Source organism: Hypomesus nipponensis, chromosome 21 (assembly GCF_054491055.1).
Source record: "Hypomesus nipponensis isolate SF chromosome 21, ASM5449105v1, whole genome shotgun sequence".
Classification (NCBI taxonomy): domain Eukaryota; kingdom Metazoa; phylum Chordata; class Actinopteri; order Osmeriformes; family Osmeridae; genus Hypomesus; species Hypomesus nipponensis.
Window position 1 is genome coordinate 7,486,336 of NC_140381.1, and position 13,665 is coordinate 7,500,000.

Sequence of the window (13,665 nt, forward strand, 5' to 3'; positions counted from 1 at the left end):
GGAAAACGATGGACAGCAACAAAGGTTTGTGGGTAAACAACATCCATACAGGCGGTGTCCTCCGCTGGTGTCGTGTGCGCAGGTCGTTTACCTGGCTTGCAGGGCGCAGACACGGGGGGCCCGTTGCTCCTGCCGTAGGGTCCAGAGGGCTCGTGGCCCCCGTCCCCCCAGCTCCCCACGCCCCCCGGGGGCTTGCCCCACGCAGAGGTGCCGTTGTCCACAGAGGCAGACGGGGTGGCGGGCTCCCCCCAGGCTGACTCTGACTTGGGCTGGGAGCTGGGCAGCTCTCCCCAGCCTGGAGGAGGAGAAGAGGGGGGGGGGGGGGAGGGGACAAGGGACGTGGTTAGAATCTGACCACCAGACATCTTAAGGTCTGAAAACATTTAGTCATTTAGCAGACGCTCTTATCCAGAGCGACTTACAGTAAGTACAGGGACGTTCCCCCCCCCCGAGGCAAGTAGGGTGAAGTGCCTTGCCCAAAGACACGTCATTTCGCACGGCCGGGAATCGAACCAGCAACCTTTGGATAACTAGCCCACTCCCCTAACCGCTCAGCCACCTGACTCCCTAAAACCTGACTTCGTCAGCTTTATTTCATGATCTGACATCATTTCATACACACACACGGTGCCGACAGTTAACGCGGCGGATCATCAGTGGAATAAATTTTTTTAAAAAAGCATTCGAATCAAGCTACCTTTTACATCTACTCGTACATATCCAGCACACGGTGAATCCTTTTCCTGCAGCAGCCTAGCTAAGTGCCCAACCCCACGGTGCCTCGAGGCGGGAGGATTCCTCCCGTCCGCTCCCCGCCACCAACCGAAAGGCCCCGCCTTCTCTCCGCTTAGCCTCAAGTCGCCGACACCACAGAGCTGTACTGACATGTTAATCAGGGAGGCAGGCTGAGGGTTGACTCTGTGCCAGGGAGAGAGAGGGGCTAAATATAGCCCTGCTCTCATGGCAGTGGAGACAGCAGAGGCCCTTCGCATGCCCAGTCTGCCCAGGAGAAGGATGGCAGCGGCAGCAGCCATGTCGGTTTAACTCCTGGCCCACACCCAGTCTCTCTCCCTCCCTCTCTCTCTCTCTCTCTCTCTCTCTCTCTCTCTCTCTCTCTCTCTCTCTCTCTCTCTCTCTCTCTCTCTCCTCTCTCCCCTCTCTCTCTCCTCTCTCTCCTCTCCTCTCTCTCCTCTCCTCTCCTCTCCTCTCCTCTCTCTCCTCTCCTCTCTCTCCCTCTGTCTTAGATGGACCGGCACATAATAGGCCCTGTGTGTGTGTGTGTTTGTGTCGTGGGACTCCTAAATGATGAGTGAGACTGCAGTACGCCGTGCAGGACAACAGGGGGAGCTGCAGCCCCTCGTCTGTGTTCAGCCCCGAGACATCGTGCTGTGGTATGCATGCATGCCCTTTGTCTTGAAAGAAGGATGCCGGGGCTGAATCGCCTCGAGGCTAGGCTTTTCAACAAAGCCATACCTAATGTCTGCTAACAGTTTAGGAGGACATTCCGTAAGGCATCTGGGTTTTGAGGTCACAGAATACTTGTTGTCGTGCTTAATTTAGTGGAAAGAAATTTGAATGGAATGCGAAATATAGATGACGCGGACGATTAGACACTTAGCGTAGGACATCGTGTCATCAGACATGGCTGTGTGTGTGTGTGTGTGTGTGTGTGGGGGGGGGCGTGCCTCACCTGGATTGGCCAGGGGGGGTCTCCCCTGGGGGGCCCCTCCCTGGTGTGGAGCCACTGTATTTGGCGAGCCATTGTTGTTGCCGTGGTGCTGGGAGTGTGTTGGTGGGGGCTGGCCATGGTGCGGATGGTGGTGGTGGTGGTGGTGGTGGTGATGGTGGTTGTTGTTGTTGCCGGGGGGGACGGAGTGATGGTTGCTGTTGGCGTTGGTTCCCATGCCTCCTCCTCCTCCTCCTCCTCCTCCTCCTCCTCCTCCTCCTCCTCCTCCTCCGTTCTTGGTGGGCGGCGGATGGTTGTTCCCCGGGTGACCGTTGGGGTTGTTCTTGTCCCACATGTTGACGGTCTTGTTGTAGGCGTCGGGGTCGCCCCAGGTGGACGTGCCGTCGTCGATCTCCATCTTGCGGCGGATGGAGGGAGGGGAGGGCTCTTCCCAGCCCGTGGGCTCCATGCCAGGGTCCTGTTTCCCTCCTCCTCCTGATCCACCAGATCCTCCAGATCCGCCTGATCCTCCTCCCCCCCAGTTGGAGCTCTGCTTCACGGAGGCGGGGCCTCCCCAGGAACCCATTCCTCCTCCACTGCCACTACCGCCGTTGGGTGCTTCTTGGGGCTTGCCCCCCCAGCCGGGCGCAGGGCCGCTGGGGCGTGGGGTTTCCCCCCAGTTCCCTCCTACGGCAGGGGATGGCTTTCCCCAACCTCCGTTTCCATTGTTCCCTCTCGGGCTGTCCTTCCATCCTCCGCCACCTCCTCCTCCTCCTCCTCCTCCGTTCTCTCCCTCCCACATGCTGCTGGACGAGCAGTTTTTCTTCGCCTCGGCAGGTTCTCCCCACTCGCCTCCTCCGCTGGAGCTGTTGGAGCCTCCGCTGGCGTTGCCCCAGCCCTGGGAGGCCTTGGGCCCCTCTCCCCATGTCTGGCTTTGGGGCTTCCCTGGCCCGTCCTCCCAGGTGGGAGACTTGTCCTCCGAGGAGCCCCAGGACTGAGGTCCGTTCTTGGGGCCGTTGTTGGTGGCGCTGGGCCCGCAAGGCATGGGCTCTCCCCAGCCTCCGCCGGTGCCGTTGGGAGCCTTGCTGCCCGGGGCCGGCTCTCCCCATCCGGACTGGGTCTGCTGAGGCGGCGGAGGTCCTCCCCAGCCTGAGGAGGACCCACCCTGGTTGTCGCTCTTGCCCCCGGAGCCCGGCCGCTGTGGGGCTCCCATGTTGGGGTTGCTGGGCCCGCCGTTGGTGGGCGGCGGGGGTCCGCAGGAGGAGGCTCCGTTGGGGCTGCCCCAGGTGTCGGCGATGCCGCCGTTGGAGCTCTTGCGCTCCGTGGAGGCGGCGGCGGCCGCGGCGGCGGCTGCCTCCTCCATCTCCCAGACGGTGTGCTGGCGGACGGGGGTCTGGCCCCAGCCTGTGTTGCAGAGCACCCTGGGGTCCAGGTCCTGGCGGGGGGGCAGGGGTGGGGGCTGGACGTCCATGCTGGAGGACCTCTCCCTCCTGTGTCCGTGGCCCTCGCTGCTGCCCCCGCTGCCATCGCTGGCCGGGGCCGTGCCGGGCTGCTGGCCCCAGGAGCTCAGAGATTGGTCCGCTCCGGCGTTGTCGGACGGCGAGTCCCAGCCTTTGGACTCGTTGTTCCCGCCGCTGCCGGCCGGCTTCCCCCAGTCTCCCCAGCCTCCTCCTGTTCCGCCGCCCCCACCTCCCCCGCGGCCCCAGGCCGAGAGGCCTCCGGAGGGGGCAGAGTCCCAGCCGGAGTCCTTGGAGGAGGAGTCGTTGTTGCCGGAGGTCTTGGAGTCCCCGTTGCCCCAGACGGAGCTGCCCGTGTCCCCGTTGAGCTGCGAGGACTCAGTGGGGGACTGGCCCCCCCATCCGGGCAGGCCGTGGATGGGGCTCATGGGCTCCGCGTTGGGCTGCTGTTTGGCGTGGTGGTGCGGTCCGTCCGCGTTGAGGCTGGACGGCTCCATGTTGAAAGACGCATTCGAGTTCGGGGAGGGGTTGTCGGGGCTCATCATGCCGCCCCAGGAGTTCCCTCCCCCGCCGCCGTCTCCGCCGCTCCCCATGCCATTGCCCGCCTGGCTCCCGCACATCCCGGGCTGCATCGACTGGGGGTTGGACGAGCCAGAGCCGGCGTTGCCCATCCCGCCCGCCTCGTGGCCCAGCGCGGGCCAGGCGGAGGGGTTGGCGTTGGGGTTTAGGTTCAGGTTGAAGTTGGGTGCCGAGTTCCAGCTGGGAGCCCCGGCGCGGCCCCCACTCATCCCCAGGCCTTCGGGCTTCCCCTCGGGGCCCCAGCCCCTGCTGCCCACGGCGGCTCCGGGGCCCGCCATCATGCTAGCGTTAGCATTAGCCTTGAGAGAGGAGGGGTAGTGGGCCTGCTGGCTGGCAGCCCCCGTGGCCATGCTCATGTTCCTGCTGCTGCTGGTGGTGGAGGTGGAGGTGTCGGCGGTGGCGCTGGCGTTCAGGGTGCCGTCGCTAGTGACAGAGGGGCATTCTGGTGGCGCCGGGCGGCCGTCGGCGCTGCTGCGGCTGATGGAGGGCCAGGCGTCCGTGTCGCTGCCGTCGATGATCACTGGATCCCAGCCGCTGGAGGTTTCGCTGGGACTGTTGCTGCTGCTGTTGTTGGGTGGTGGTAGAGCTCCCCAGTGGGGATTCTCATACTGGGCACCGAGGCCACTCTGGGGGGACTGGTCTGGAGAGACAAGGGGGGGGGGGGGGGGCGGGGCGGGGGTTGGAGAAAGAAATGGTAGGAGAGAGGTAGAGAGGAGAGCGGAAGAGGAAGAGGTGGAAAAACAAAAAAGGGGAAAAGAGAGACTAGGTTAGACTTGAGACACAGAAACATCCAATAGAGTACCCGGGGCTGTGGGAACCAATTGTATCTCCTTGGTTGGTTACATTAGTGGTGAGCTGGCCGGCGGGCGCTAGGAGACGGCTCCCCCGCCCCCTCCTCCACCGCCCCCTCCTCCCCCCCTCCCCAGTGTAATCAGGATGCACAGCCAGGCGAGCTGCATGTCATATCAGCTTCGCCACATCCATATATCCTTGCTTTGGTGCGCTCACGCGGTGGTGGGCAGCAGGGAGGGGTGGCTGCTTTACCCCCTCCCTTCTGCTCTCCCTCACTTCCCTGCTCTGACACATCCCGCTCTCTCGCCCCACCTCCCCGACATCCTCCGCCCCCCCCTTCCCCATCTAGTTTCTCTGTCCGTATCACCCCACCCCCACAGGCAGACACCTTTCCTCCCCTCCCTCTCCTCTCCTTCCCACCCCTCCCCACCCCTCTCCTCCCCACCCCTCTCCTCCCCACTGTCTCCCCCCACCGTCTCCCCCCACCGTCTCCCCCCACCGTCTCCTCCCCACCCCTCTCCTCCCCACCCCTCTCCTCCCCACCCCTCTCCTCCCCACTGTCTCCCCCCACCGTCTCCTCCCCACCCCTCTCCTCCCCACCCCTCTCCTCTCCTGCTCTGAGAGGCCCATCAGTCTCCATCCTGGCTCCCCTGACTGTGGCTGTGAAGGGAAGCCCGAGTGGAACGCTGCTCATTTATTGGAATGAGCCCTGGACCGCTCCCCATCCATCACGTCCTACGCTCCAGCGGCCCAGCCCAGAGCCAGGACCTGCCGTCTGACGGCCTCTGCTGCACACCACACGCACACGCACACACACACGCACACACATACTGTCACACACACGCGGACGCACTCAAACTGTCACACAGGCGTTCACACACGCACTCACACTAACTTTGATTCACTGAGGAATAGCGAGTATCCATAAAAAAAAAAAATATATATATATATCATCTTTTCAATTCCAATTATTTTTTACTTTGCTACAGAAATACCCCAAAATTGCCCAGGCCCCAAAACGCTTCATAATATGCAGAAGCCTGTTCTTGCGCCTTAATTGTGTTCCCTCATTGATAAAAATACATACACAGACAATAAGAGGTGAGAGAGGCCTGTGGTTTTCCAAACCAAGACAGAGGCCTGGCTCAAGCCTTCAACAGATTTACTAATCCCACTAAGAGAAGCACACAAGAAACCCAGAGGGGAGAGAACTAATAATAGGTTGATTCTAGGCCAGAAGGTGGTAATCAATCAATGAGAGGCAGCTAATCAATGACCTTATTAATGCTAGTGGGGGAGAGGAGAGGGTATTGATTCAGTATTCCAAGCCAGGCTATGGTGTTTAATAGGTAGCCTAGTTAGCTGTGGAGAAGTGCTGTTCTCCCTAGCCTGTAGGCACACTAATACCAGACCGACTTTGAGGCAATGCCGTCTCCCACGAGAGACTGAGATCAGTTTTAATGCAAGATCGAGAAAACGGGCTTATGCGCTAGACAAAAAAGAGAGAGATATACGTTTTAATGAAAGATATAGGTTGGGATATCGGTTTCATCCCTTTCCCCAATAGATAAAGGAAGGGTACTTTTAATGGAAGAGGCACTGGTCTTCCTGATAATCCATAAGCCTATCCAGTCATCTTCTCTCCACAAAGAACAAGCATAAAATAACTGGCCTTACTTTCTATGGCACACCTTATAATTAAATTCTAGAAGACTCTCTACAACTGTCCTTTGTTGGATTTCGACACTGGTGTGTCAAATACGGGGCCTGAAAATACCGAGGCGCAGAGTTTATTGATTTCTTACCTCCTATTACGTTGATATTCCCTTCCATCACAGACGCCTCTGTCATTTACATAATGAGAGCGACATCCATCACAGATGAAGGCCTCGGTCGAAAACAATCGGCGGCGAAACAAGGAGAGCATCTAGCCGTCTGAAGCTCACACCCTCTGAGATGCTGTGCTGCCTTTTCAGATCTCCAGTCTCTCCCAAAGCAATTTTCCCCTCCACACACACACTTATCTCCTCTCCCCAGGCAGGCTTATCGCGCGGGGTCGTCGTGTGCATGTGTGTGTATGTCAGTGTGTATCTCACACACACACACACACACAATCAGTATGTAGCTGTGTACGAGAATGTTCAAAGCTACCATGCCAAACCACAAAGCCACTAACGCTGCCCCACTATAAAATCCCTCCCCAGGCACCTGGCCTACCCCAACTTCTATTCTCATGAACTAAAAACTCCTCCTCGCTGCACGACCAAAACTATAAAACGGGTCGTCGAGAAAGGTCGTCATCTCGGGGAAAACTCTGGGCCATCGAGCTGAATGTCTCACCGAGTGCGCATTCCTCACTCCTCAGGAACAGCCTCGGTTCTGGAACACCAGGGGCATTTTAGACCAAGAGCTCTTGCTCCTTTTTGCTGCAGTGGTCCCTCCCTCGGAAACGCGTTCGCTCCCAAAACCCACGAGGATATTTTTCGCGGGTTTCCGGCGACCAGGGGACGGATGGTGATATACGTGCTCGCGGGCCAGCGCCCTGCTCGCTGCCACAAGAGCTTCGAGCGGCGTGAGGGTCTGCAGCCGTGTAACCCCGCGTGAGGGGGATCGGGTCCAAACACGAGGGGAGGCTCGGGGAGGCTGTTTCCGTGTTTGTGTTGGCGGGTCGGGTTCCGACGCAGCTGTGTGACCGGGTCTTTCGCAACCTCTTCGTAGCCACGGCTGGTTCCGCGAGAGTGTCAGGGGCGTTCGTTTGTGGCGCGCGTCCCCTCGCAACTCTAAAATCGGAGAGGGCGCCGCAGACGATCGATCCCACGTGTCGTTCCAGTGGTCGCCTCCTGTTCTTAGTTTTTGTTAATTTTTTTTAAAAAAAATTCTCGTTCGAGGAGGGGAAGCAACGCCAGCACTTTCAGTGCCTCGTCCTCCTTCCACCCTTCCTCTCGTTTTCCCTTCCTCTCGTTTTCCCTCCCTCTCTCCGCTTCTCCCTCTCTCCGCTTCTCCCTCTCTCCGCTTCTCTCTCTCTCTCGCTCTGAGTATTGTGCAGTAAGGGACGCCATTTTATCAGACCTGAAACCTAGCCAAGAGCACTGAGGCTGCAGACTGCAGGAGGAAAAAAAAATCTCTTCCTTTGCTTTCTCCTCTCCCCCTCTCGCAGTCTCACTAGCATGCTTTTTTCCCCTCCCTTTCTGCAAAGGGCATAAAAATAGGTTGCATGATAAATGAATCACACTACTGAAAAAGTGCAGCCCCCTCCCCCCTCCCCCCTTTCTCTTTTAGCATCGCTGTCACGGATACTCGAAGCAAAACTAAATAAGCCACAGACAAGGAGATAGACAGACAGAAGGAGAGAGAGAGAGAGAGAGAGAGAGTACCTGAGGTGTCACACCGGTGTGGCCGTGGTGCGAGGAGCTAGGTGAAACGCAGAGCGCTGACTTCTACCTTTCGCTCAGCATCGGAACCACAGAGCAACACACACCAGGACACTGCTGCTGGCTGTCGTGTAGTGTGTGTGTGTGTCTGCTGGATGGGCGTGCGTCTACTTTGACAGTGTGTATTGTGTGTGTGTGTGTGTTGGCGCAAGCCCACGCTTTGACCGCCTTGTATTTTCCTCGACCCGTCTTGCTTTCTCTCGTCTGGTACACGCTGGTGAGTCTACAGAGTTTGACGTGGAGAGGCGTGGGTGAAGCCAGGGGAGAGACTGCAGCGAGGTAACACCAACCGTGCAGAAAAATACGGGGGGGGGGGGGGGAACAGGGGAAGGAAAACATTTGGGGGGCGTTTTGAGCGTCAGTAATGCCTGGCTAGCAGCTCCCCCTTCGGGCTGCAATTAGGAAGGCGGTCTTTGATTGTGTTCCCTGTCGAACGAGGACAAAAATAAAAACAAGAGAGTCTCTGTGGGGAGTTCTCGCCCGGGGGCGACCGAGAACGAGACGGCTTTGTGTCGCGTTACCTCGCCGCGTGCACGCGCTACATTTCACAGAGCGGCAAAATCGAATGCCCCGCGTGCAGACTTAAACGGAAAAAAAAAACCTGCGCTTCTCAGCCCAAACAATGAAGCGGTGAGGCTGAGGCAGAGAGGAAAACAAGCTGGAGATGAGCAGGCGATAATGAGGCTGCCGCTAACCGTGGGCGCGGGCAGGTAGCCAAGAGCACGCCGCCCCCATTTCGGCTGCAAACGAGAAGCAGGGTGACGGAGGAGCGAAACAGAGAGTGAGACGTAGAGAGAGCGAGGTGGTGGGGGGGGGAGTGGAGGTTGGCACTGGCCCTGGCAGCAGAGAAGAAAGAGACAAGCAGAGAGAGAGAGAGAGAGAGAGAGAGAGAGCGAGGGCTGGCATGAGGAGAGACGAGAGGGGCCAGAGTGACGTGGGCTAGCATTTAGCCTCCAGCCCGGTACCCACAGCCTCACACCACCCCAGACTCAACCTGACGCTATTATTCTCTGGCTTTTCAACAGGCTTTCACTGGGCCCAAAGAACAAGGGGTGGGGGGGGGAGACAGAAAAGAAAACCCTGGTGATGTAACACGATGTTTGCAAGCCCAGTCGCTTAGTTCCCCTTTTGTCCTCCAAATAGACCCCCCCCCCCCCAAACCCACCCCTCTTTCCGGCGAGTTCCGGTCCCGGGTCGGTTTAAAAGGGCTACACGGGTTTCACGGATACCGAGAGGGTGACGATAGGCGAAACGAGCGAAAGACAGAGAGAGAAAAGAGACAGAGAGCGAGCCACAAGAGAGGTTTAAAACCTCATCCTTCATGTCTGTGTTCCCCCGTTGAGAGAAAAGGAGAGAGAGACCATCGTGGCTTCTCCTGTTTCCCTTGCACAGCCTGGACTAATTAAGCCACTGGGGGAGTAGGGGGCTGTGTGTGTGTGTGTCGCTGCGAGCGTGCATGTGTAGATGTTTGCACGCATGTGTATGTCTGCGTGTGTGTGAAAGCTGCCGTTTTCTCCCGCGCCCTCTTGGGGCACCCTTGAAACCGCCTCTTCTCTCCCCCCCCCCCCTTCCACCCCCCCAGATGCCACGCGCGAGGAAGCTCTAGTTAGAGCTGTTGCGATTAGGACCAGATTTCTCTCCCAATCTGGTGCTTTCATCTTGACAGACAACAAGCTGACGATACGATGTTTCATTCCTTCACAGGCCATTGAAACAATGGTTTCTGAGGCTGGAAATAGCAACACACCATTACAGGCTTTAAGGAAGTCCAATGGCCAGATAAATACATAAAAAGATGAACATTTGATCATGGTGATTAAGGGTAACATGCTCAAACCACACCTTTGGCATGTTCATAGAATGGGGCTAATATGAGAGGGCTAGCATTGCTAATAGAGTGGGGCTAATATGAGAGGGCTAGCATTGCTAATAGAGTGGGGCTAATATGAGAGGGCTAGCATTGCTAATAGATTGGGGCTAATATGAGAGGCGCTAGCATTGCTAATAGAGTGGGGCTAATATGAGAGGGCTAGCATTGCTAATAGAGTGGGGCTAATATGAGAGGCGCTAGCATTGCACGTATGAGCGGGCTAGCATTGCTAAGAACAGCCCACAGCATGCTTTCTGGCTGCGTGCCCCAGTGAGACTCCAAAAGGGCCACAAAAAACAGCTGCTGGCCTGCAGTTTCCCACAGACAGGAGTCTAGTCTGCAGCCTGGCTCTGGTCTGGCCCCTCGCAGACCCCCACTCCAACACCTGCCACTCCAGACTGTCTGAAAGCCCATCAGCTGGGGGGATGGAGGTGAGGGGAGGATGGGGGGCAGGGTTAGAGGGCCCCCCTTAAAGAGGGGTGGATGCAGACAGACGTGGGGGTTGTGTGTGTGTGTGTGTGTGTCTGAATCACATATATGCATAAGTGGGGCGGCGGAGGAGCGGGGGGTCGTGTCTCGTGGACTTGAGGGTGGGGGTGGGGGAGGGGAATGACGTGCGTGTGCTCTCGTAGTGTCTGAGGCAGCTGGCCTTCAGGGCAGACACAGATCAGAGAGGACACAACTGGGCCAGGACAGACAGGGGCCAGCCCTCCGGTCGGACCACGCCACCGCCAGCTTCCTGTGACCTCACTGACTCGGAAACCCATGACCTCGGATGGCCCTGGACGACCCCCACAGCTACCACCAGAAGCGTGTATACACACACACACACACACACACATCTTGTGTGGTTAAGCTGTGGTTGTAGCTTATTTATATACGACCACATCCACTGGGAAATGAGGAACCACTTTGTCGAGCCAGAAGGAGGAATGGAAGAGGGGAGGGACAGAGGGAGCTGTACCCAGCCTCGGGCTCTCTTGCCTGGGGATGTTGTGGAGCGGAGGTGCCCCATGGGAGACCTGGAGAGAAGTGCCAAGCCCAAGCAGCCATTATGCCAACACCGCCAAGTGCGAGAATCCTCCGCTAGAGTAGACAGTAGAGTCCAGTAGAGTGCAACACTTCTACTCCTCAGAGCTGTGGTCTGATGTCGTGGCCGCAGCGCTGTTTACACAGCGCCTGCCCGCTGTCTCGGTCAACACTGGGAGGTGACCGTGTGTGTGTGAGAGAGAGAGGGTGAGAGAGAGAGAGAGAGAGAGAGCTGCAAACATGCCGCGGCGATGCTCCCGACACAAAGACAGCCCGACTAAGATGTCGACCACTGTCGCACCGGCAGCCCTAGGCTCGATGTGCGTGTGCACGTAGGGAAGAGGGGGTGTGGCCATATTTGCATCCCCTGTGTCATTCTGGCTATCTAGGAGCAGCTACTGCTGAGAAACACACACACACACACTCCATTGTTGTTGTGTGGAAACACTTGACTGCTTCAACAGCTCTCTCGACTCCCGGCTGGAAGACACAGGAGAGAACACTTAGAAAAACAACAACCAAAAAATGCCGCGAGCTGTTTACTCAAGGGACGCCTTTTGTCAACACACTGAGACTCGCACAAACAAGACGGGCATGTCGACAGAAGCCCCCTCACCCCCCCACCCCCGGGCAAAGCTGGGTCGGAGCGCCCCTTCTCTCCACGGCTCTGCCGGCCCACTTGTGAGTTCATTAAAAAGCAACTGTGGGCAGCCTAGGTCTGACTGTGAGAGAGTGTGTTTGAGTGCGTGTCTGTGTTTGTGTGTGTGTGTGTGTGTGCACTTGTGTGGAGAGTTTTCAGTGGCTAACAAGCGGCTGTATTTCCCTTCTTTATTTCCCAACCACGGTGCTGGCCCTCCAAACGCCGTTTCCGCCCACCACAGTCCCTACCTAGGACCAGATAGCAAACCAGAACGTTCTTCGCGGTCCCCTAGTCCCCAGAGGTACTGTTTAGACTGGGTTCTACCAGTATGGCTGTGTTCCAGGTCCACTAGAACAAAACCTCGCCTTAAAGACCCATTTTACAGTTTTGAATCCACGGAGAGTTTGGAACCAAAGGAACCTATAGAGACAGAAACACAGCGAGGGGGGGGGGGCAGGTTGGCAGGGAGGAGGAAGAGGAGCTCACCTGAGTGGCGTTTTTTGCCCGGGCCGGAGGACGAGGAGGCGGAGCTCCGAGAGGGCGTGGCCTCCTGCGAAGGGGAGGAGCCTGCGGGCGGGGCGGGGAGGGTGAGGGCGCTGAGGGCGCCTGTGGGCAGGGGCTGTCCCCTCTTCAGCAGCTGCTTGTGCTCTTGCTGGCGAAAGCGAGGGGGCACCTCTCGGGGCGGGTAGCGGGGGCCTGAGGAGGAGGAGGAGGAAGGCTGGCTCTGCTGCTGCTGGGCTGACGGCGTCTGGTGGGCACCGGGGAGGGTGCGCTTGCCATTGCCGCCGTTGGCGCCCGTGGAGGTGGCGGGGGGGTGTGAGGGGTTGGCGCTGGGGTGGTGGTGGTGGAGGAGGGGGCCGGGTTTAGCAGGTTCTGGCACTGGGGAGACAGGACACACAGGGGGAGGCAGGGTGTTAAGGCGGGAGGGCTTCGTCCTCCACGACACCACAGTGGAGCAGTTACTCATCGGTCGGACATGATCAGACACCAATTTAAAGGGGGGGGGGGGGGAAAATTACAAAGGGGAAAGTCAATTGATCTGACCGAAACAACCCAGCACGATTCTACTCTGTGCCCAGGGTGAGCCAGGCACACTCCACATGAGGGCAGGTTGTGTCTGTCGGAACACACACACACACACACACACACATCCCTGCTGCTCACCTCACCTTTCCCTCGACCCTAGCATTCTTGTCTGCTGTTTCCGAGAGAGAGCGAGCGAGAGAGCGAGAGAGAGAGAGAGAGAGAGAGAGAGAGAGAGAGAAGCTGTAGGACTGACTGTGCGTCAGCCTCTGTGGCATTAGCAGGCTGGGAGCAGCAGCAAAGCAGATTAGCTTTAGCTAGCTTAGGGCCATCCGGGTGAGTGGAGTAGAGCCCCTAATCCCCCCCCCCCAAAAAAAAAAATATGAATAAATACATAAATAAAAGATTCTCTCACTCTAGAGGTCATGACCTTAACATTGCTGCCAGTTGCAACACAGACTGGGATGACAATCCCCTTCAGATAGAGTGAGAGAGGGCTGGTGAGAGAGAGAGAGGCAGAGAGAGAGAGAGAGAGAGAGAGAGAGAGAGAGAGAGAGAGAGTAAGAGAGAGAGAGGCAGAGAGAGAGGCAGAGAGAGAGAGGCAGAGAGAGAGTGAGAGAGAGAGAGAGAGAGAGAGAGAGAGGCAGAGAGAGAGGCAGAGAGAGAGAGAGAGAGAGAGAGAGGCAGAGAGAGAGAGGCAGAGAGAGAGAGAAAAGGGGGGGCCCTCAGGAAGCGGTTTGTGCATGGAGTGCCTGAGAAAGAGTTGCAGATTAGCAACTCGCCGACAATTCTCACCCCACCAGGGAACAGCAGAGCCGCAGCCTCATGACCCACATATGGAACAGAGGCGTGTGTGTGTCTTCCAAATCACAGAGCAAGTCTGCTGGGTCTGCCCTATGCAGCATTGCTGGTGCACAAAGCACATATGCTGTCCTAATCAGGTTTGTGGCCTGGCCCCAAAACCTTGTCCAAATGGTAATAATACCCGGAGGCTTCTCTCTCTGCTGGGGAGCTGTGGCCTTCAGGGGGCCACCAGGCGCTCAGTCACACCTCACACACAACGGGGGGCTCAAACAGCAGCAGGTGTACCCGGAAACACCCGGAATCTGTTGACCGAGGACATGAGCGCAGCCTTCGGTCGTTCGCTCCAGCAGACACCGTGGCGTGGGGTGCAACAT

At 57.8% G+C, this 13,665-nt stretch overlaps 1 protein-coding gene across 1 annotated transcript in view; it reads right to left on the reverse strand.

Moving 5' to 3' along the window:
- Positions 1-13,665, reverse strand: part of tnrc6c2 (trinucleotide repeat containing adaptor 6C2) — a 51,574-nt gene that overhangs the window by 17,421 nt on the left and 20,488 nt on the right. The window contains exons 4-6 of the mRNA XM_084685939.1: positions 11,951-12,343; positions 1,691-4,342; positions 92-295 (exon numbers count right to left, since the gene is read on the reverse strand). Coding sequence (XP_084542065.1) covers positions 92-295; positions 1,691-4,342; positions 11,951-12,343 — 3,249 coding nt within the window. The remainder of the gene's footprint in view (positions 1-91; positions 296-1,690; positions 4,343-11,950; positions 12,344-13,665) is intronic.